Source organism: Ictidomys tridecemlineatus, chromosome 2 (assembly GCF_052094955.1).
Source record: "Ictidomys tridecemlineatus isolate mIctTri1 chromosome 2, mIctTri1.hap1, whole genome shotgun sequence".
In the NCBI taxonomy this organism is placed as follows: domain Eukaryota; kingdom Metazoa; phylum Chordata; class Mammalia; order Rodentia; family Sciuridae; genus Ictidomys; species Ictidomys tridecemlineatus.
In genome coordinates this window covers 206,232,334-206,254,426 of record NC_135478.1, presented here as the reverse complement: position 1 = coordinate 206,254,426, position 22,093 = coordinate 206,232,334, and the positions used below count along the sequence as shown (strand labels likewise).

The 22,093-nt window shown below is 33.5% G+C and overlaps 2 protein-coding genes across 5 annotated transcripts in view; one reads left to right on the top strand and one right to left on the bottom strand.

Annotated features, from left to right (window-relative positions):
- Tmem243 (transmembrane protein 243) overlaps nucleotides 1–22,093 on the bottom strand; it is a 93,805-nt gene that overhangs the window by 36,908 nt on the left and 34,804 nt on the right. The gene's annotated exons all lie outside the window — the stretch shown is intronic.
- Nucleotides 2,293–22,093, top strand: part of Dmtf1 (cyclin D binding myb like transcription factor 1) — a 34,490-nt gene continuing 14,689 nt past the window's right edge. The window contains exons 1-5 of one of the 2 annotated variants that reach the window (XM_005340015.5): nucleotides 2,293–2,403; nucleotides 3,931–4,053; nucleotides 13,001–13,095; nucleotides 16,711–16,825; nucleotides 17,937–18,013. In XM_005340015.5, the coding sequence (XP_005340072.2) occupies nucleotides 2,295–2,403; nucleotides 3,931–4,053; nucleotides 13,001–13,095; nucleotides 16,711–16,825; nucleotides 17,937–18,013 (519 nt within the window). In that variant the 5' untranslated portion in view covers nucleotides 2,293–2,294. The remainder of the gene's footprint in view (nucleotides 2,404–3,930; nucleotides 4,054–13,000; nucleotides 13,096–16,710; nucleotides 16,826–17,936; nucleotides 18,014–22,093) is intronic. The other variant, XM_013365051.4, reaches the window with a different exon arrangement.

The following is a 22,093-nucleotide window of genomic DNA, read 5'->3' as shown; positions in this document are numbered from 1 at the left end:
TGTTACACAAAAATTCCTATGAAATGATTTCCTTAGCATTTTTCATTGTGAGTGAATGCTAAAGGAAGATATAAAATTGTAGTCTTTGCATACAAACCAGGAGATAAGAAGGAACCACAACAAAATGTGTAATTTTTGATTTTTTTTCATATGTTTATGTATGATTTTAAACTGCCCCTTTTTTTAACCTTTTGTTCCTCTATCTTCTGTAACTGGTATTATTGACCAGCTTTTTAAAATAATTTAATGGATTCAGATATGAGAAGAATGTGGAATCTAATATCTAGAGTTCTAAAGAGCTCTAGCAGAGTCTATATCTTTTCACTACAAATTTATGTAAACAATTTTCTAATACAGCCATTCTGAAGAGAAGTTCTAATTAGAATGCTGAGAGAAATGGAAATTTTAATTCTTAATTTTTTTTGAAACAACCCCCATAAACCTCAGATCCTGTCTTTTTAATTAGTTGGCCTTTTCGGATAAAGATGAAAAACCTATTGAAAGAAACCTTTAAAAACTGATTATTTCGAATTGTATAATATTTTATATTAAGAACTTAGTCGTAATTTACCTTTTCTGGTCTGATGGGGTTTTTCTCCACAAATTCCTAGATGTAGTTCACCTGTCTTCTTAAAATAGTTTATGAATGAAGATAGTTGTGTAGTTTTTAGTGCTTTAAAATAAAATCGTGGTATTATAAAGAATTCACCATAAAGAAAAATTATTGTTACTGGTAATATTTATGGTAATTAGTTGGTTGATATACACACCAGATGATGCCACAGTAACCACTAGCATAGCTAAACCTGTTTTTTCAGAGATTTTTTGATGATGTTTTTTGATGAGAGACAGCTTGGGTTAAGAAACTCATCATTTCTGTCATTTCTTTATTGGAGAATACATTTTGAGGCTCATTGCCAAAGGTTTTACTTAAAAAAGAATTTTGTTTTTGTCTTGACTTTTTTGGTTGAGACATCACAGAGGCTTGAGGTTAGAGTATTTTAGCATACTGTTAGTGTTCAGTTATTAAGTCTCATTTTGTAATGCTGTTAATTTTTCAGTGTTGCAGAACATGGGGGAGAAACAATCTGGATAACATGAAAGTGATGCGGCTGGATAAGGGAAGGCAACTTGATTCTGTGGGAAGGGCTATAGCTGATCCAACCGTTGTTTAGGTAAGAATACCTTTGTTGCAAGGTCCTTCCCTCATGGTTTGCAAATTTTAGTCATATCTAGATCATGATTTCCATTCATCTTTGTCTTGAGAATGTCATCAATATATTGTAAGATGAATAATGACTTTTTAGAGTAAAATTTCAATGAACCATTGGATTTTCACAGTGTAAATGTTATTTCCAGTGAAAGGAAAACACATTAACTTAAAATGGTAAATACCATATATGAATGGATTAATATCTTGTGTGTAAAAGTCAAAAAAGCAAATATTGAGTGACTGAGTACACATCTCAGTTGGCAGAAAGTATGTGGACAAGACCAAAGCTAAATATTGAGACAGGAGCTCCATTGAACAGTATAAAATGATCCTGAAGACTTGAACCAGACCATAGATTGTAATCCAATATATTGACTCCTACCAACCATGAGATTGTATTTCTAAGACTGATCTGTGAACAAGAATAAAATTAGAAAAGCCAATGATGGATATATTTACTTGTTTCATATTATGAAAAAGACAGCAAGAATTATTATTTAATGTTCCTATTTTTTAGATAGCCTAAATTCCTATAAGAAATGTCTTGTAAACTAATTCGTAGATCAGAATAAAAGTTTTGATGAATTTTCTACTAAACAGTCAGAAGTTAATATGACAAGGTGCCAATAAAAACAACCTGCTGGGCACAATGGCCCACACCTATAATCCCAGCAATTTAGCAAGACTATTAAAAAGAGTGGGGGGCAGGGGTGGTTGGAGATGTGGTTCAGTGATAAAGCACCCCTGGGCTCAGTCCACTAGGACCCAAAGAAATGAAACAGATTATTTCAAACAGATTTTCATTCATTGGGTATAGTAAAAACAGCTCTTTTTAAAAAATACATGCTTTGTTTTCTAATTAAAACAGATTCTTGCAGATGATCTGATTCTAATTCATGAATATGAACTATTAATACCAGTTTTTGAAATCTGAATTTATAATTTCACATAAAGAACACTATAGGCAATACCCAAATAAACGTGGGATATTTGGTGGAGGAAGGGGTTACCATTTCATGTTTCTATCTGGAAATAATTTTTTAAATTCTAATGTGGAGTCTATTCTTGTACAGATTTGAGTATGAGCACAGTTGAAGAGGATTCTGACACAGTAACAGTAGAAACTGTGAACTCTGTGACATTGACTCAGGACACAGAAGGGAACCTCATTCTTCATTGCCCTCAGAATGGTAGGAGAACTTGCTGAACATATACTTGTGACTCTTGGGATTTCTGAATTCCTTATCAGAAATACCCAGACAGACAGTATAACTTAGCAGGGTAGAAAAGGAGTTAATCTCTTTGGATCATGGCTTAATCTTAGTTCATATATTTTTAAAATTTACTTTTATGTTTTTAAATTTATTGTAAATTTTAGACTTTATCAATCTCATAGTTATTTTATAAATGGGATCTATCAAATATCCAAAGATGATGATGGAATAAATATATATATATATGCGCACACACACACACATACATACACCATTTGGTGCCAACAGTAATTTATTTTGCATTTAAGTTCATCTTTATTAATATGGATTGTGTTTTCTTCCTACTCTTTAAAATTCTTGAGTTACTTTATTCAAACTTGTGTTTTTTAACTAGCACAAACCCATTCAAATGATCTGTGCTTCCTATAGCCACCTTAAATTTCACACATCCCAAATAGTTCTTTCAGAAACTTCCTAAACCTGCTTCTTTTTTTCTTTTTCATTTAGTGTCCCAGGTCATAAATTACTTAGGAATAAATTCCTTCTCTCATTTCCCACATTCATTCTGTTATGAAGACTTGTTCATGGTATAATATTTTAAAAATCCATTTCTCTATTTCAAGTCCCTCTTTCTTAGATCAGATACTCTTTTCTCATCTAAGTAACTCTAATAGCCTTTAACCAGTCTCCTACCTCTAATTCATCTTTCAAACTGCTCAAGAAATTGGTCATGATACTCAGTAGCTTAAGATTTTTTTAAATCTTCCAGTGTTTAGAATATAGTAAAATCCTTTAATTCAGCACTCAGGCCTTTCATCATGTTGTCTTTCTTACTGGTCTCACATCCTGCCACATGTCATACACTTCTGTTTTAGTAGTTATAACTATTTTTGTTTCCATTGCATACCTCAGTACCATTGCACATATAGCTCCTACTGCCAGGAAGAATAATCATTTACCCTGCCTTGCTTTCAGATTTAAGATACTCTGTTAGGAATCCTTCCTTCACATCTAGTCTAATCTCTTCTGTATTCTCAAAAAGCCTCTTCATTCCAACTTTATAGCTTTATTGTTACATTACTTTCTACATTATTTTGAAATTATTGGTTTAGTCATCTCCACTGCACTACAAGTTCCCTGACAGGCAGGATATCCTTCATTGTTCTATTTGCATTTAGAACAAAGTAGGCTTTTAGTAAATATTTGTGAATTAATCATATAACTTGATTTTGTCTTTGTACATGAAATGTTTTGAAAGTCAAGTTGGTTTAAAAGGTGGCGTCTTTGTAGCTCCTAGACCTAATACTTGTAACAGTACTACAGTAGGCATAGAGAAGATTATGTTATTTGAGGCCTATTTGCATAGCTGGGTTTAAATAAGCTAATGGGTAAGAAAATCATTGTAGAATCACTACTAGCTGAAGATTTTGTTTTTTCTTTATTGGTTTGAAGTTTTTGAGATTTTTTTTTTTTTTTGGTTTATTGTTTTTTTCCTTCTATTAGAAGCTGATGAAATAGACTCAGAAGATAGTACTGAACCTCCACATAAGAGACTTTGTTTGTCCTCTGAGGATGATCAGAGTATTGATGATTCTACTCCTTGCATATCAGTTGTTGCGCTCCCACGTAAGTCACTATATATTAAGAATGTAGAATTCCCTTTTGAAACCAAATTTTAGCTTTCAGGGGATTCAGTTGGCCTTTTTAAGTAGATATAGACTCTTTACTTAATGAGTGCTTACTATATACCAGGCATAGTTATTAATGCTTTTAAATATTGCATAATATAGTCTTCTCAACTCTTTTAAATTCTCAACCTGTTGATAGACTCCATAAAGAGCCTTTTAGACATTTTTTTGTTGAGTACTCTCCCCCCATGTACTGTATGTATTTTTTAAATGTACTATATGAATATCTTTACTTTGTTCATAAATATTTTTTCAGCTTACCCGGTAAGAACCATATTTACATGATTGAGAGAAAGCATGTTCTATAATAGGTGCTATTTTTATTAACATCCCCATTTTATAAATGAAGAAAATTAGACACAGAGAAGTCTAAAATAATATTCAGACATTGTGGTTCCTATAGTACATATTGTTAATCCCAATGCTATAGTACCTTTTCCTTATGTGGAAATTCAATAGATACCTAACTAGTTTATTTTCACTAAAAAAGTTCTTGTTCTTAACATGTTTATATCTAAGATCATTTAAGGTAGACTAGATTCTAGAGGACATATAGTATTTCAGGATTTGGTTATACATCTGATTTTTTAAGCAAAGAGTCTGGAATCCTATTGAAGAGTGGTTATCCTACAAAGCCAGATGTCTTAGTCCATGGTGATCAGAATGGGGCAAGTGGTTATTGGTGGCACTCTTAGCACAAAGGAGAGTTTTGCCATACCCAGGACTTTGCACACAACACCAAGCAAGATGACATCTTCATCTAGTGAAATAAAACCAAGAGTAGATTTTTAGCGTGAAAAATCATGTCTTAACAAATAGATATGAACTTTGTATTCAGAGTTAATTTTTTTTAAGCAGATTCTTTACCACTGAGCTATATATAACCCTAGCTCATTTGTTTTTTAAATTGAACAGAAAAGAAGCCATTTTGTTTCAATTGACTATCACATTTATTGAAAAATTAGTGTTAGTATTGCTTCCAAGTATGACATATACAAGCATCACATATTTCTAATTGTTCCTTCTAAAAATGATTCTTATGTTTTTTTTTCAGTTCTTTCAGTTGGACTGTCATGTTGTTGTTGATTAAATTCTATAAATTGCTTGGCCTATTTCCTAATGTATGTGGATATTTTCTACTAGAATTTTTTAGTTACTTTGGTATAAATTATGATTAATACATTTGGTTGAAATAGAATGCCTTGTTCATGATCATAGGTTCTGACTGGGCATTTTGTTCTCTTTTATGGTATTGAACTGAATTCTTCGTACCCTTTTTCACTTAACCCAAGGTAATATGGATATACTAATACTAAAGACATGGGTTGTGTTTTTTTTTTTGTGTCTGTGTGTACTAGGATATTGAATCATAGCAATAGTACTTATGAAATACAGTCTGGAGTAAAAGCATGAACTTCAGCCAGGCACAGTGCTGCATGTCTAATCCCAGTGGCATAGGAGGCTGAGGCAGGAAGATCGTGAGTTCAAAGCCAGATTCAGCAACAATGGGGCACTAAACAACTCAGTGGAAATCCTGTCTCTAAATAAAATACAAAATAGAGCTGGGGATGTGGCTTGGTGGTCAAGTGCCTCTAAGTTCAATCCCTGGTACCCTCCACCCCACCTCACCCCCCTAAAAAATAAAAGGCATGAACTTTGTTCACTCACCTACCCTCATCAGTTTGACCTGCTAAATCCCACAGGAACCATCAAGGTAACCCTGCTCACCTACCTATAGCTCTGGAAGCAGCTGGGCAACCCACTTACCCTGTGCCACTCTACCTACCAAGGCCTCCAGAAAGCAGCTAGGCATTTGGTCCTGAGAAGTTCAACCCATTAAGACCTTGGGAAACCTCCAGGTAGTCCTATATACCCACAATTCAGGAAGTAGGCAGCTAGTAACCACCCTGAGCAAGCTAGCTCTCTGAGACCCTGAGAAGTACCTGAGTTTCCCCTAATACACTGATGGGTACACTCTCTGTAATGTATAGCAGTCATCACCACTGTTAGTTATAGCTACTATACTACTACACCTACCTGGAACCAAAGCCAAAGTAGCCTTCTCAACCAGTACCTTAGGACACATCTCCAGGAGAAATTTTTCTACTACAGAAACCACCTATGAAATGTGTAGAGGCAAATGATCTGACAGATGTGCAAACATAGGGACACAAGAAACGTGAAAAAGAAAGATAACATCATGCCTCCCAAGGGAACACAAAGCTCTCTAGCAACAGACCCCAAAGAAAAGGAAATTGACAAATTGCCTAAAAAAGAATTCAAATTAGTAATTTAAGGAAACTCAACAAAATAGAAGAGAACATAGGCCAATAATTCAACAAAATTAGGAAAATAATATGATCTAAATATGGATCATGAAAAAAAGAATCGAAAAAGTCTTAGAGCTAAAGAACTCAGTAAATTGAGAGCTAAATAACAAAACCAAACAGAAGAAGGAATGTCTGAGCTTGAAGATAAATCTTTAGAAATAACCCAAACACAAAGAAAGCCTGGAAGACTTACAGGATGTCATTAAGCAAATGTTCATGTTGTAGGTGTTCTAGAATAAAAAGAACAGCATAGAAAACCTATCAAAAATAGCCAGAAATTTTCTAAATCTTAGGAAAAATACATAAATTCAGGCCCAGGAAACTTAAAGAATGAAACCTAATAGATTCAACCAAAAAAAGATATTCTTTGAGGAATATTATAGTCAAACTGTCAAAAGCCCAAGACAAAGTGAGAATTCTCTAGGTAAGTGTCAAGTTATATATAGTTACATAAGTGTCAAGTTAATCCTCATTAAACTAAGAGTTTTCTCATCAGAGTCCTTATAGGCCAGGAGAAATTGAGATATATATTCAAACATCTGAAAGGAAAAAAATGCACACAAAGAATACTATGTCTAGCAAAGCTATCATTCAGAAATGAAGGAGAAATAAAATCTTTCCAAGACAAGAAAAAACATAATTCATGGGCAGAGTGCTTACATGTGTAAGTCAGTGGGTTCAATCCTTAGCACCACATAAAAACAAATGAAGGCATTCTGTCCATCTATAACTCAAAAATTATGAAATACAGTCTGGAGTTAAAAACTGCTTTAAAGCATGAACTTCAGCCAAGCACAGTGCTGCATGTCTGTCTAATCCCAGTGGCATAGAAGGTCGAGGCAGGAAGATCGTGAGTTCGTCATTATCAGATCAACTTTACAAGAAATGCTTAAGGGAGTTGTTCACTAGGAAAAAGAATAGTAACTACCATGAAAACATGAAAGTACAAAACTCACTAGTAGAACAGATGCACAAAAGCAAAAAAGAACACAGTTAAATCTTATGTATGGGGAATACCACAAAAATGAACATGAGAGGAAATAGGTATGTACAAAAGAACCAGGAAAAAAAAATTAACAAAATGACAGGATTATGTCTTATCAGTAATAACCATGAATATAAAAATGGATTAAAATTCCTAGTTAAAACATTTAGTTAAGCAAAATGAATTTTTAAAATATCCTGCTTATAAGAAATTCACTTTACCAATAGATACACATAGGCTGAATATGTAGGAGTGGAAAAATATTCCACACAAATGAAAACCAAAAGCAAGTGAGAATAGCTGGGAACATCCATAAAGATAGACTTTAAGTCAGAAACTATAAAAAGAGACAAGATCACTCTAATAATTAGAGATTAATTCAACAAGAGAAAACAACAATTGTACATTTATATGTACCTAACACCAGAGCACTCAAGTATCTAAAGCAAATATTGTTAGATCTAAAGGGAGAGAGAGAGACTGTAGTTTAATAATAATTGGAAATTTCAGTATTCCACTTTCAGCTGTGAACAACTCAGACAGAAAATCAAATTTTGTAGTTTACTATAAATCAAGTGGACCTAAAGGTAAGACAACATTTCATCTAATAGCTACAGAATATACTTTCTTCTCATCAATGCATGGAACATTCTCCAGAATAGGCAAAGCAAGTCCCAACAATTTTTTTTTTAAGTTGAAATTATATTATGTGTCTGACTACAGGATAAAATTAGAAATTAGTAAGGGGAACTTGAGAAGTTATATAATCTCATGGAAATTAAACAACATGCTCTTAAATGAACAATGAAGAAATCAAAAAGAAAGCAATTTTTTTTAAAGAAATGAAAATGGAAATAAAACATAACAAAACCTGTAGAATACAGATAAAGCAGTACTAATAGGGAATTTGATAGCAATGAAGGTCTACATTTAAAATAAGATTTCAGATAAGCAAACGTTGTACTCAAGGACCGATAAGAGCAAGAACAAACTGAACCCCAAATTAGAAGGAGAAAAAGAATGGATCAGAGCAGAAATAAATGAAATAGAGACTAAAAAGATAATATCAAGAAAACAAGGAGTTGGTTTTGTTTGTTTTTTTGTTAGGGGTTGAACCCAAGACCTCATACATGCTAGACAAACCCTTGTTGAGCTAAATACCCAGCCCAAAGAGTTGGTTTTTTGAAAAGATAATAAAATGAACAACGCTAGACTAACCAGAGGGAAAAGAAGAAAAAACCCAAATAAATAAAGCCAGAGATGGAAAAGGAGACATTGTATCTGACACCAAAGAAATACAAAGGATCATTTATAGGCATATATAAAATATACTATATTGTAAACAACTTATGTCAGTAATTTGGAAAACCTAAAAGAAATCTAATAACTTTCTGCCACAGATACCCTAATAAAATTGAATTACAAAGACAGAAACCCTGAACAGAACAATAATGGGTAACAAGATTGAGATATCATTTCACCTCAGTTAGTATGGCTCTAGTTAGAAGATAAAAATAACAAATGCTGGTGGTGATACAGGAACAGAGGAACTCAACAGAGGAACTGTTGGTGGGAATGTACATTAGTACAGTCATCATGGAGAACATTGTGGAGATTGCATACCAAGTAGAACTCTGCCATGTGGTCAAGCTGTCCCATTACTTGGTTTCTTTCCAAGGAAAATGAGATCAGCATGTTGCGGAGATGCCTAGATTTCCATGTTAGTTGCAGCACTGTTTATATTATCTATGATATGGAGTCAATCTAGTTGTCCATCAATAGATGAATGGATAAAATGTACACAGTGGAATATTAATTCAGCAATAAAAATGTGGAATCCTATCTTTTGCAAAAACATGAATGGAACTGGGATATTGTCTTTGATGAAGTGAGCTAGGCACAGAAAGTTGGATATTGCACATTCCAATTCATTTGTGGAAGCTAAAGGGTTTTATTTCATGGAAATAATGGGGTGAAATGAGGGTTGCTAGAGGTTGGAAAGACTGGCGAGAGAATAAATACTAGGATACAGTTGCATGGAAGGGTGGGTTCTAGTCTTCTGCAACACAGTAGGTTGACTGGTTCCTAACAGTTACATATTTTGTGAAGCAGAAAGGGGCTTAAGGGTTCCCAGTGCAAGGAAGTGGATGTTAGGAGGAGACAAATGCTGGTTGCCTTTGTTTGATGTTTGCACGTTTTGTGCATGTATCAAGTTGTCACACTGCCCTGTTTGCATATGCACAAGTACATGTTGTTTTAAAAAAGAAGAAGAAGAAAGAATACTTGAAGTTCTATATCCAGCACAATGATCTGGTACTGAGTAAAGCATTATTTGCCAGACTTCATGGAGTTGAATTTGTTTTCTAAAAATTATAATTAAATTTAATTTTAATATTCAAGTTTTCTATTCATGCATTATAAGACTGATAAAAGATATATCAGGGCCTTAAAAGTCTTCTCAGCATCCATAGTTACCTCTCATGTTAATCATTCTAGCTCATTTACCACTTGTGTAGTTATCCACTACTATTGTTTATGCCATTTACTATTGATAGTGTTATATGGTGATTATTGCATTCATTTAGAGGATTCTTTCAGTACCTTAATTTTTTACTCTTTTTGTTCTCCATTTTCATTCCCTTTTCCACTCTTGCCATTACCTAATGAATCTATTTGTTATCCTTTTCAGTTTTGCTTTTTTTTTTCCCTAATGCTACTTCCTTTCCATCTCACTTTTCTGGTACTCTGTAACTCCTATAGTCCTTTGCCCCATTGGAACCCATTGATCTTACCACTTTTTCATTTCATTGTTCCTTCTGTATTTATATCATTTTTCCCCCCTTTACCCAGTTATGGTTTCATGATTAATCGTTATAATCGCTGTCTTGCATTTACCTTCAAATCCTTTTTTCTTCTGTATTTTTATTGTTCTTTGGTGTTAACATAATCCTATCAAAATCTGTCTTTGTTTATGTCTTTGAAGGTGCAGCTAATTGAAAGCGATTAGAGAAAAACAGGACACACAAACTGATAGATCTTATTCCTTATCAATAACCAAAGTGGGCTCATAATACTGCCTACCAGTCATGCCATGCCTCTCTAGTAATTCTTTTTCCTCACTGTAAGATGACCATTTCATGTTCTGAAACTTCTGATAGTTTTTCTACCTTTCTTAATTCTCAACTGACAACCTTGGTTTTTACTTTACTGAAAATATTGGAGTAACCAGAAAATAATTTCCATACATTCCCATTACCATACCCATGTGTACCTATGTCTGTATATTCTGTTATTCTAGCTAAGGCCTATTCTTTCTTCACCAGATCCCATCCATTTTGCCTACTGAAGTATATTTTGTGGGGAGTGGTACTGGGGATTGAACTCAGAAGAACTTGACCACTGAGCCACATCACATCCCCAGCTCTATTTTGTGTTTTATTTAGAGACAGGGCCTCACTGAGTTGCTTTAGCACCTTGCCTTTGCTGAGGCTAGCTTTGAATTCACAATCCTGCAGCCTCAGACTCCCAAGCTGCTGGGATCATAGGCATGCACCACCTTGTCTGTGAGAATATCCAACATCCTTTCTTAAGGGTGTTGTTCCAATGATTCTTTCCTCTCTTGTACAAATCATTAATTTTTCATTCTCTCACTCCTATCAGTATTACAAAAAATATTTTAAAATGCCCTTTAACCCACTTTTGGCTCCTATCCAATTTCCTTTCTTTCCTTTAACACAGAGCATTTGAAATAATTGCCTATACTTGCCTCCATTTTTTTCTCCAGTTTTCCTTTTCTTCATGCTCTCCTCCTTACCAAACCTTTCTCCCAGGTCTCCACAGACCCCCCCGCCCACTTTTTTTAATGTGGTACTTTGGAGAACCCAGTGCCTCACACATGCTAGGCAAATGCTCTACCACTGAGCTACAACCCCAGCCCTCCACATACCTTCTTGTTGCTAAATCCAGTGGTCATTTTTGGTCTTTGTCTTACTTGATCTATCTGTAACTCTTCATAGTACTTATTTCCTTCTTCCTGAAATATTTTGTCACTTGGCTTCTTAGTACTTTTTCTTTTTTGAGGGTGAAGGTGGTGGACAATACTGGGACTTAAACCTAGGGGTGCTCTACCACTGAGCTACATCCCTACTCTTTTTTTTTTTTTTTTTTTTTTTTTTTTTTAATTTTGAGACTGGGTTTCACTAAGTTGCTAGAATTGCAATCCTCCTGCCTCAGTCCTGAGTCACTCAGATTACAGGCATTCATTCACCACCAAGCCCAGCCATTCCATAGTTTCTCATGTTAACTTTTCCATATCACCCAAACCTCTAAGTGTGGATCACCCCATAACTCAGTTCTTAGATGCTTTTTTCTTCTGTTTTTACTTATTTCCTAGGTGATTGCAATTCATTGTTGTAAATACTTTATCTGGTGATGACTTCCAGATTTATTTAAGTCAGATTTGTCTTTGAAATCAAGTGTATTATCCATTATATAAAGTAGCCAGCCCCAGCATTCTCTTTAAATTCTCAGGGTTTAGTAGGTATCTCAAAGCAGTATGTTTAAAACTAAGCTCTTGAGATTCCCTAAATGTTTAAATGTACTGCTTCTGTACTTTTTTCCCCATCTCATTAATGGCATGTCCATTTTTCTATTTGTTCAGATAAAAAAAAAAAAAGTATCATCCTTGTCTCTTCAGTTTTTCCCACATCTGGTTGGTTGCAAATCACATTGTCTCTACCATTAAAATACATATAAAATTTGAACTACTTAAACCTTCACCCTGGTCCAAGCCACTGACCTTTCTTATCTGAATTACAGTACTACCCTCTTAACTGATCTCTGTTTATCCTTCTGCCCTTCATTATTTTTCTCCCTTCATTATTTTTTCCCCATAGCAGCCAGAGTGAACCTGTTAAAATAAAAATCAAATCATATCACTCCTCTGTTCAAAAATTTGCAATCATATACTACCTTATGGGTAAATTAAAAGTCTTTACAATTGTCTGTAGGACCCCACACAGTTGCCTACTGTTATTGTTCATTCTGCTCAGTCACCACTGGTCTTCTTGTATATACTCATGAACACTCTCCAAGCATGCCATATCTCAGAGCCTTTGTACTTGGCTGTCCTTGAAATACTCTTCCTTAAGATACTTGCATGACTAGCTTTCTTCCTTACTTTGTTCCAAGACTTGGCCACTTTCCCTAGCCTCCTGTTTACAATTTCAAACACTCCATCACTCCAGCATATCTCCTTCCTGCTTTACTTTTTCTTCTTATAATCACTATCCAACATAGAATTTTGTTCATTTTGTGTCTATCCTCACTAAACTATAAGCTCCATGAAGGCAGGATTTTTGTTTTGTTTTTCTCACTGCCATATCTCCAGCACACAGCAATACCTAGTATGGATTAGATGTACAATAAACATGCAACAAATTAAAATGTACATGTGGGGATGTATTGACAAGGAATGTGTTAAGAAATTATATGGCCTTATTTTTTCAGTAGATATTTTTAACTAGATCCTGCCATTATTATTCTGAAGATGATGAATTTTTTCCTTGAAGTTTCAGAAAATGATCAGAGCTTTGAGGTGACTATGACCGCAACCACAGAAGTGGCAGATGATGAGATTACTGAGGGAACGGTGACACAGATCCAGGTATAGTACATGTTCTAACTGGCCTTAGGAAAGTGATCACAGTTTAGGTAATAAAATGATACCTTTGCAAAATAGCAACCACAAAATTGAGGTAAGACATCATTTAATTCAAATTCAGTCTCCACATGAGTCTCAGTTATAAGCAAAAGTAGATTTTAAAAATTCATTCCCTGTAGAGTGATTCACATCTCTTGAAACAAAAAATGATGCCTATACATTCACTATTTGTAGTGATCTCATAACAACAGTAATGATGGCAATACTATTCCTTTTGGTGCATGCAGAACTAGATAAATTTACCATGTGTAGAGAAGTTGAGTAATAGTCAGATTATACTATTTCTTAAGTGAACTTTTTAATTGTCTCTTACAAGCCCTAGCTGAGATACTTGTGCCAAAAGTAGGCAGACATGGTGGCTGGGGAGGCTAAGCCAGGAGCATTGCGAGTTCAAAGTCAGTGTCAGCAATTTAGTGAGGCGCTAAGCAACTCAGGGAGACCCTGTCTCTAAATAAAATACAAAATAGGGCTGGGGGTTTGGCTCAATGGTAGGGTGCTCCTAACTTCAGTCCCCACCCCAGTACCCACCCCCCCCCCAAAAAAAGTAATAAGTTTTCTTTGCTATCTTAGATATTCTGAAGCTTAACTCTATATTATAAATTTACCTTTGGCTGATTGCCCCTTTCTTTTTTAGTAGCTAATTCTTTTGCTCATCCCTTCATTTAATAAAATATTTATTTAATAAGATATTTTCAAGGTGGAGGCATGACAGTATTTTTCTTTTAGAAAGCATCACATTGACCATTTAAGAAGTATAATAGTTGGAAATTGATATTTAACATCAAGGACTGAGGATATCTCAGATGTGTGTAGTCAACCTTCTATAATAATAAGCTACTTTCAAAAATCACACAATTTCCAGAGAAGTGAATCTCACATAGCTCAGACAGCTTTGAGTGACGATGGAAATCTTCATAATTAGTCCTTTGATATCAATAGGTGATTTGGACAGGAATTTTTTTCAAGTTCTCTGAACCAATAGATAATCCTTTCTTCAAAATGAATGTTGTCAAAGTTACTCCAAATTTAAAGATTATGTAGTCTCGCTTCATTCAGTTTTCACACAGTAAAAATAACATCCTGTATGTGATTTGATTTACAACATAGTTATTATAAGATTGAACAGTGGTACAATATTAGTCCTTAGTGTAAGAGAAATTATAGAGTTTTGTTTAACTTTTGCCCATTGCCAGAAAGTAAATGAGTTATAACTTAATATTTAGCTTCTTGATTTGTTATTGTTTTAGTGAGTGAAAAACTTGATACTAACTTCTAATATTTATTTAATAAGATTAGCATTGGGTTGTGAATTGAAAGCAAATTAAATTGTTCAGAAATAGCCTGCTTCTTACTACTTTTCTGTAAACTAGGAACATATAGCTATTTGACATAGTTCAGTTGCTAATACATTGCATCTCATTCCAGTGATGAGATTAGCTTGAAAAAATAATAAACTCTAGAACACTCCATTATACTCAGTACTTTGTGGTTTTAAGAGACTTTGAATTGGTTCAATGTTTATTTTTAGATTTCTAAGACCTTTATACATTACAGACATGAAATCCTGCAACTAACAAAGATTTAAGTTTAAAACAGAGGCCTACTAATAAAGCCTGTGTAATGGCTTTATACATAAAGTAGGGAAATGGAGAGCAGATACTATGAAGCTACATGTAATACAGATACTTACCCAAGTCCCCCACTATACTCAGCAAACTCATTTGTTATAGACAGTGTTAAATATTACTGCTCCTGCTTGATTATTTGCTCTTCTTGATTATTTGCTCTTTTGATAGCTATTTACAAAGATTTTAAATAATAATTATAACTCTTCATCAGGAAATTTTGAGTCATAAGGCATTAAATGCCCAGAGATAGCAGTTAATTATCAAAACAGGCTTATTCTTAAGGTTCATGAAATTGACTCTATTACATATTTAGACACACTTTGGAAGGTAGTGATTTGACTGTCTTATCCAGCTGATAAAGAGAGCATCTAAGAGTATCATCTGCAGTTTTTAAAAGTGTATAGTGTGGCGCATGCCTATAATCTCAGCAGCTTGGGAGGCTGAGCAGGAGGATCTCAAGTTCAAAATTAGCCTCAGCAAAAGCAAGTCTCTAAGCAATTTAATGAGACCCTGTCTCTGACTAAAATACAAAAATAGGGCTGGGGATGTGGCTCAGTGCTCAAGTGCCCCTGAGTTCAACCTCTGGAAAATCTACCCTCCCCGCCCCCCCCCAAAAAAAATTGTGTAGTGTATGTCAAGGTCTTTTGATAGCTCTCTATTTCACCCTTTACAAATGCATAATTCCTGTATCACATTTCAAAGAATTATTGACGGAATACAATACATTATCTGATCTGTCTCAGTTCTCTGCTCAGTCTTGTAAAAAAAAATCTAAATATCACACATAAAATAATAGGGCTTTAGAATTGTTCTCATAATTTTTAGCTGGATTTAAAAACATTCATAAATGCAGCATATTACCACCAGCTATAAAAATAAAGCAGTAACAATAGAGACATAGCTTTCCTTGTTGTGTGCTGGTTGTTCCCTGACAACTCTTTCCAAGTAAGATGGGTTTCAGTTCCTTTTCAGATTAGAAATTCAGTTTCTTCTTATTCAAGAACTATTCCAATCGTTGTTAGAATTTACCTCTAGCGAGTTATATAATTTAGTAGTTTTTCCAAATCAAGAGACTGATTGAGTTGAATGACCACCAAGCATTTGGTGGTCCACTTATCCTGGTCTGCCTATGAATATAGGCTCATACCTGAGATGGTAGCCATATTCTTAATTTACATTGTAGCTTCCTTTTGGCCAAGGTCAAATCTGTTCAAAGATTCTTTGTTCCTGTATAATTTGCTAAAGTATGTCTGTAATTGAAATATACTTAGTGGTGTACCTTAACTGCAAGAATAATATTAGTACTAATTATTTCTTTTAGAGGAAGATACATTAATAAGGCTGTGAATCAGCTCTAGAGATAGGCTAAAACAAAGTTTTCAATAAATAGTAGTAGACAGTGGTTTTTCAATAATGTATTTTGATTATCCCTTTAATCCTTTAGGTTCAGCAAGAGATTATATTATGAACAACTGTGTATAATTTAGGCAGCAAACTACCTCCAAGGACAATAACCAGCCATAATACTCAACCCTAGTATTTCCATTTTCTTATCTGGAACTGATTATAACTATATTTATAAACTCATTTATATATGTACACAAGTGGTTTTGGAATCGCCTGTATTGATTAAAATATGTAATGCATTCTTGACCCACATTATTAAAACTTGAAGCCACTAGTACTTTCTAGGTACTTTCTTAAATAGTCATATATATTAATGTTAATGTTTTTGTACTGCCATAATAAAAGAGGCAAGAAATATATGTCTTTTAAATTAAATGTATTTTACTATTCCTAAAACAGTGAATTCTATATTATTACATTAGGTTTTTAGAATGCCTAGCATCCCAAAAGTTATTCAAGTTTGGTATTAAATCGAGCTACTACTTAGCTACTACCTTTTTTTTTATTTTTTTATTTTTTTAAGATTTTACAGAATGAACAACTAGATGAAATATCTCCCTTGGGTAATGAGGAAGTTTCAGCAGTTAGCCAGGCTTGGTTTACAACTAAAGAAGATAAGGATTCTCTAACTAACAAAGGTAAGATGTACTATAAATTTTAGTGCCCAGTGGAATCAGCTGAGGGACTTGCAGGCATGAAGTTTCTGAGTTGGACCTTTACAATTGTGATTTGAATAGTTACAGTATTTGAGGTTTTGTAATTGAATTAAATTTTGCCCTGAATGACTTTGAATGGGACCATGAAACCAACATTTGCTTTTCAATAATTAATCATTATTTTTCTTTTTTTGATACAAAGTAGATTGTCATGTTAATTTTAGAACAAATGCATGATTGTGGTATTTAAAAGACAGTACAGTCATTGCTTATGAGAATAGGTAATCAAGCCTTTTCAAAGGTCTACTTACTGGTTTAAAAGCATCTTAAAAGATTATAGTGTTTGTAGAACTCCTGTGCTTTTGAATGTAGCTAGGGAAATTGATACTAAAAAATGAGGGTATGTACCACTTTGGAGTAAGGAGAGGAAGTAGAAATAAATACATTTATTATTTTCTACCCACTGTGCAATAAATATTCTAAGAAGACATTCACTTGTCATCATGTTTACCTTCCCTTAGAATCTTTTTTACATATTCCTTGCCTATAAAACTTTTTTTTTTTAAATGGGGGTTACCAGATATTGATTTCAGGGGCACTCAATCACTGAGCCACATCCCCAGTCCTATTTTTTATTTTAGTTAGAGACAGGGTCTCACTGAGTTCCTTAGCAGCTCACCGTTGCTGAGGTTGGCTTTGAACTTGCCGTCCTGTCTCAGCCTTTCAAGCTGTTGGGATTGTGGGCAGGCTTATTTTTCATGGAAAAAATTTTCAAAAAGTTTTAAGAATAATTTGATTTTTCTTATTTTTATAAGTTTCTTTTTAGGAGTTACATACTTCTGAGGATGTAAGAAGTAATAGTTTTAAAAATCTTTTAGTTGTCATTGTCTTTATTCAATAGGTCAGATGTTTTCTTACTTAAAAACCAGAAGGTATGAAAGCATCTTTACCTTAGGATCTTTCAGGTTTAAGATGAGTGAGAAATTAAATTTGCTGTTTTATGCCCACTGATAATTTAATCACAAACCACATCTTTAATATTTTCTTCTCACAAAGTAGTATTTTCTGTAATGTTTCTTGCTTTCTTTTAAAGGACATAAATGGAAGCAGGGGATGTGGTCAAAGGAAGAAATTGATATTTTGATGAACAATATTGAACGCTATCTGAAGGTACCCTATGACATATTTTTGTGTTCCACTAATTTGTTTATTGCCAATTGCAAAAGTAGTGAAGCAGTATTCCATATAATTATTATGAGGTTTTCACTAATTTTTGTAACAGATTATCAACTAATATGTTATAGCTTAATAATACTAAGGTGAATGATTACAATATAAAATGTTTAGCCAATTTTGAATTCTGAATTTAAAATAGTTTTATTGCTTTTAGTTACTATCTGAAGTTTAGACAGTCTTAATAATCTCCCAGCACATTGAAGTCTTGTCTTTTCAAGTAGCCTGTAAGTTAGAGTTTAATTTATATTGTTTAAATCCTAAGATATGCATCTGCTTTGAACTTAAGATTTCATAATAGTTCTTTGCTTTTAAAAATCTTTAAAAATAGTTAATTTTCATATTCAGACATTACTTGCTCGTTAGTTCTCTTCGATGTAGTATTGTTGAAATAGGACAGACAGGACTCTCCTTAACGTAGAATGTTTGCTTTTGAAAAGCTGTGGGTTCTTTTGGGAAAACTGAAACAGGTGAAGAGTGACATAAGGCGTTTTACCATGTGATTGATATATGTTAGTCACACTACAAGAGTTTAGAGAGGGAATAGTTTATTCTCGGGATTGGAACAGTTAGAAATTTTTATAAGAGCAAGAATTTGAGCTGAGTCTTTAAGGGGTAGAACTTGAACTAGAATAGGACTAACTAACTGGAGGGAATAGCAAGCATAAATGGTAAACAGCAAGGAATCAGAGATCAAAAGACCCTGCAGATTAATTCCTTTAACTTGAATCTTCATAAATGCCTCCAGAAAACTAGCCTTTAAAAACCAGACCAGAGAATTAGAACTTTATCCTATAGGAAACAAGAGGCATTGAAGTATTTAAGAAAAAGGCTGATTGCTTAGTTAAGTGAGACATTAATAGGGCAGATCCAGACTTTTCTCCTGGAAGTCTTTCCTGACACTTTCCACCTTTCCCCATAATGGCATTAAATTCAAATAGTCCAAGTTTGAAATGTGGAAATTAGTATTGTTTGGGAATGGGAATGTACAATATCTATTTAACCATTAATTTTTTTATTGTTTGATATATGTATGTATACAATATAAATGCATCATTGCTTAGAATATGAACAGTCTTCCCAAGCTAAGTTTTATAAACTATAAAGTTGATAATCTTTTATTATTTACTAATGAGTGAAGATTCCTCCACCAAGTTTATGGTTTGAAGATAAAACAGTGAACATTGAAAAGTATATCCAGAAGTATATTAAAGGCGGTTCACAGTACTAGGGTTGTGGCTCAGCGGTAGAGCACTCAAGGCCTTGCACATGCAAGGTCCTGGGTTCAATCCTCAGCACCACATAAAAATAAATAAATAAAATAAAGATATTTTGTTCAACTACAACTAAAAAATAAAGATTAAAAAAAAAACAGCTGTTCACTAGTTACAAATATTAGTTAAAACTGAAAAAGAGCTGTATATTTAAATGAGGCAGTAAAGCATGATTTAAAAAACAAACAACAACAAAAATACCACTGGGCTTGGGGAAATAAGATGGTTTCTTATATAGGAAATAGAATAAATGATCCCATAGATTCTTCCAACAGTGATTAATCGGCGAGTGGCAAGGACTTAAGTAGAATTATAATATACAGGGAAAAGACAGATAAGCAAGTAGAGTCTATAAGGAATCCTGGTTCTTAGGTGTTGGGAAAGAAGTAGGAGAAGAGTTGGAGTAACTTAAAAGAAATTTTAATTGGGCAATTGGGAGAATGGTGATCGAATTGACAAAAATAGGAAATGTCTACAGGAGACCCTGCCCTGATCTTGAGTAAAGATAATTTGTTTGGTTTTAATTTTCTGACTGTGCTTTTTATTATATAATGCTTTTCTAAAAGTGCTGGAGAGCCATTTTTAAACCTCAGAGAATTCTGAGTAAACATCGTATATTCTATTTATATAGTAAAGATAATGAAATTAACTACCACAAGCAAAAAAGTGGTGGTAGGAAGAAAACTCTTTAATCTTTGTGGTTTTCCCGCAACACGGTACCTTGCATGTAGGTGTTTAAATGTTTAGGTTTAATCATTTACAAAAGTGAAACTTCATAAAAGAGAATTTTAGAAAAAATTCCAAAATTGAGAAAGTTTTCACCATGAAGATTCATACATTCAAAAGTATCTAAAATGCATGCCTGTATAATTTTTCCTGGTTTTGAAGGCTACCCATATTCATTTAACTACCCATATTCATTCTCAGGGTATTTTGTAAGTTGCCCTTTAACTCTGCATTATCATTTTGATATCCATCCTCTGTTGATTTAACTGTTTTATTGTGCAGATGTACTGCATGTTACTCATTCCACAGTTAATTGTCATTTAGGTTCTTTCTGGGTATTTTTGCTATTTTCACGTCTAATGTTTTGTGAATGGTATTTCTTTATGGTTTCAGTTTATATTCCTCCAATAACATTTTTATATACTTACTGGCCATTTGTCTTTCTTCTTTGAAACTCCTCTTTGTGTGCTAAATACTAATAATGCTTTATTGGTCATTTGTGTTATAGCTATCTTGTCTCAATTTAGTGGCCTATGTTTTCCTTTTTAGGTATATTTGATGAGCAGAAATTTTTAATTCTAGTATTAAATTTATCATTTTACTTTTATGTTTTGCATGTTTAAGAAATCTTCCCCTAGCTTCAAAGGCATGAAGATTTTCTCAATTTTTCCTTTCATATTGTCACCTCCATAAATGTGAAGTAGGGTTTTAGTTCTATCTTATTATCCTAGCATTGTTTTGGGGGTGTCAGTCTTTTTCCCAGACCACAGTGTCTGTTCTATCCTAAACCAAGCTTCCATAAGTTTCTTTATAGGTTTTCTAGGTTCTCTTTGTTATACTTGCTTCAGTACAACACTGTCTTCAGAAATCCCAATATCTGGTCGGACAAGTCTCCTCATGAATGCCTTAGCTCTTCTTGGCTCTTTACTTTTCTATATAAATTCAGAAATAGTTTGCAGTAAATTAAAAGCTTTGATAGAATTTTCATTGGTATTACATTGAACCTGTACATCAGTTTGGGAGAATTAACATCTTTCCAGCATTTTTCTTCCTCTTGAATGTGGTATAACTCACCAGTTTTGCTAGTTCCTTGTTAAAATTTTTCAATAAATTTTATGTTCTTTGTAAAGGACTTTTCGTAATTTGGCCTAAAAATTTAGTCTTGATGCCTTTAATTTTGTTGCTATCACAAATAATGACTTTTAAAATATAAGCCTTGTATAGAATTGCAAATAACTATATATTGATTTTATATCCAGCAACCTTGCTAAAATTTAGCCTTTTTGAAATCAACAATTTTTTTCTTGAAATTGGGCTTATACATGTATTGCATATTAAAATGATTACTTTCCAATCTTTTTCCTTTTTATTATTCTTGCATTAGACGACCAGAGCAAATTGTAATTTGCTCAGCTTTATTCTACATGAACATTGAATTTTTATGAATATTTTCTTGAGATTTTATATTCTGTAAATTATTGATGAGATTAATTATATTAGTAGTTTTTCCTGCAGTTGACTCAAGTTTGTATTCCTGTGATAAACTCACTTTTTACAGTGATGTATTAACTTTATACATTGCTGGATTCAGTGCTAAAATATTAGGATTTGGGGGTCTATGTTAATAAATGAGGTTGGCCGCAAAATTCTTTTCTAAAACTGTCCTTATCTGATTTTGCTACTAAGGTTACGCCAAAATGACTAAGACAAGTATCCTCATTATTTTCTTTACTGTAGAATAGTTTTAGATCAAAGTTATATGACTTTTTGGTATAATTTACCTGTAATGACAGTGGTACCTGGAGTTTTCGTTGAGGGAAGAACATTCTTGTTGGTTTGTGCCTATTTGATTTTCTCTGTTTTCCAGAGTCTGTTTTGGTAAGTTGACTTTTTCTAGGAATTTACTTGTTTTACCTAAATTCAAATTTATTGCCAGAAAGTTGTATATAATGTTCTTTTATTGTCTGATCTCTCCAGCATCTCCACATAGGCTCCATTTTTTCACTCCTAATATTAT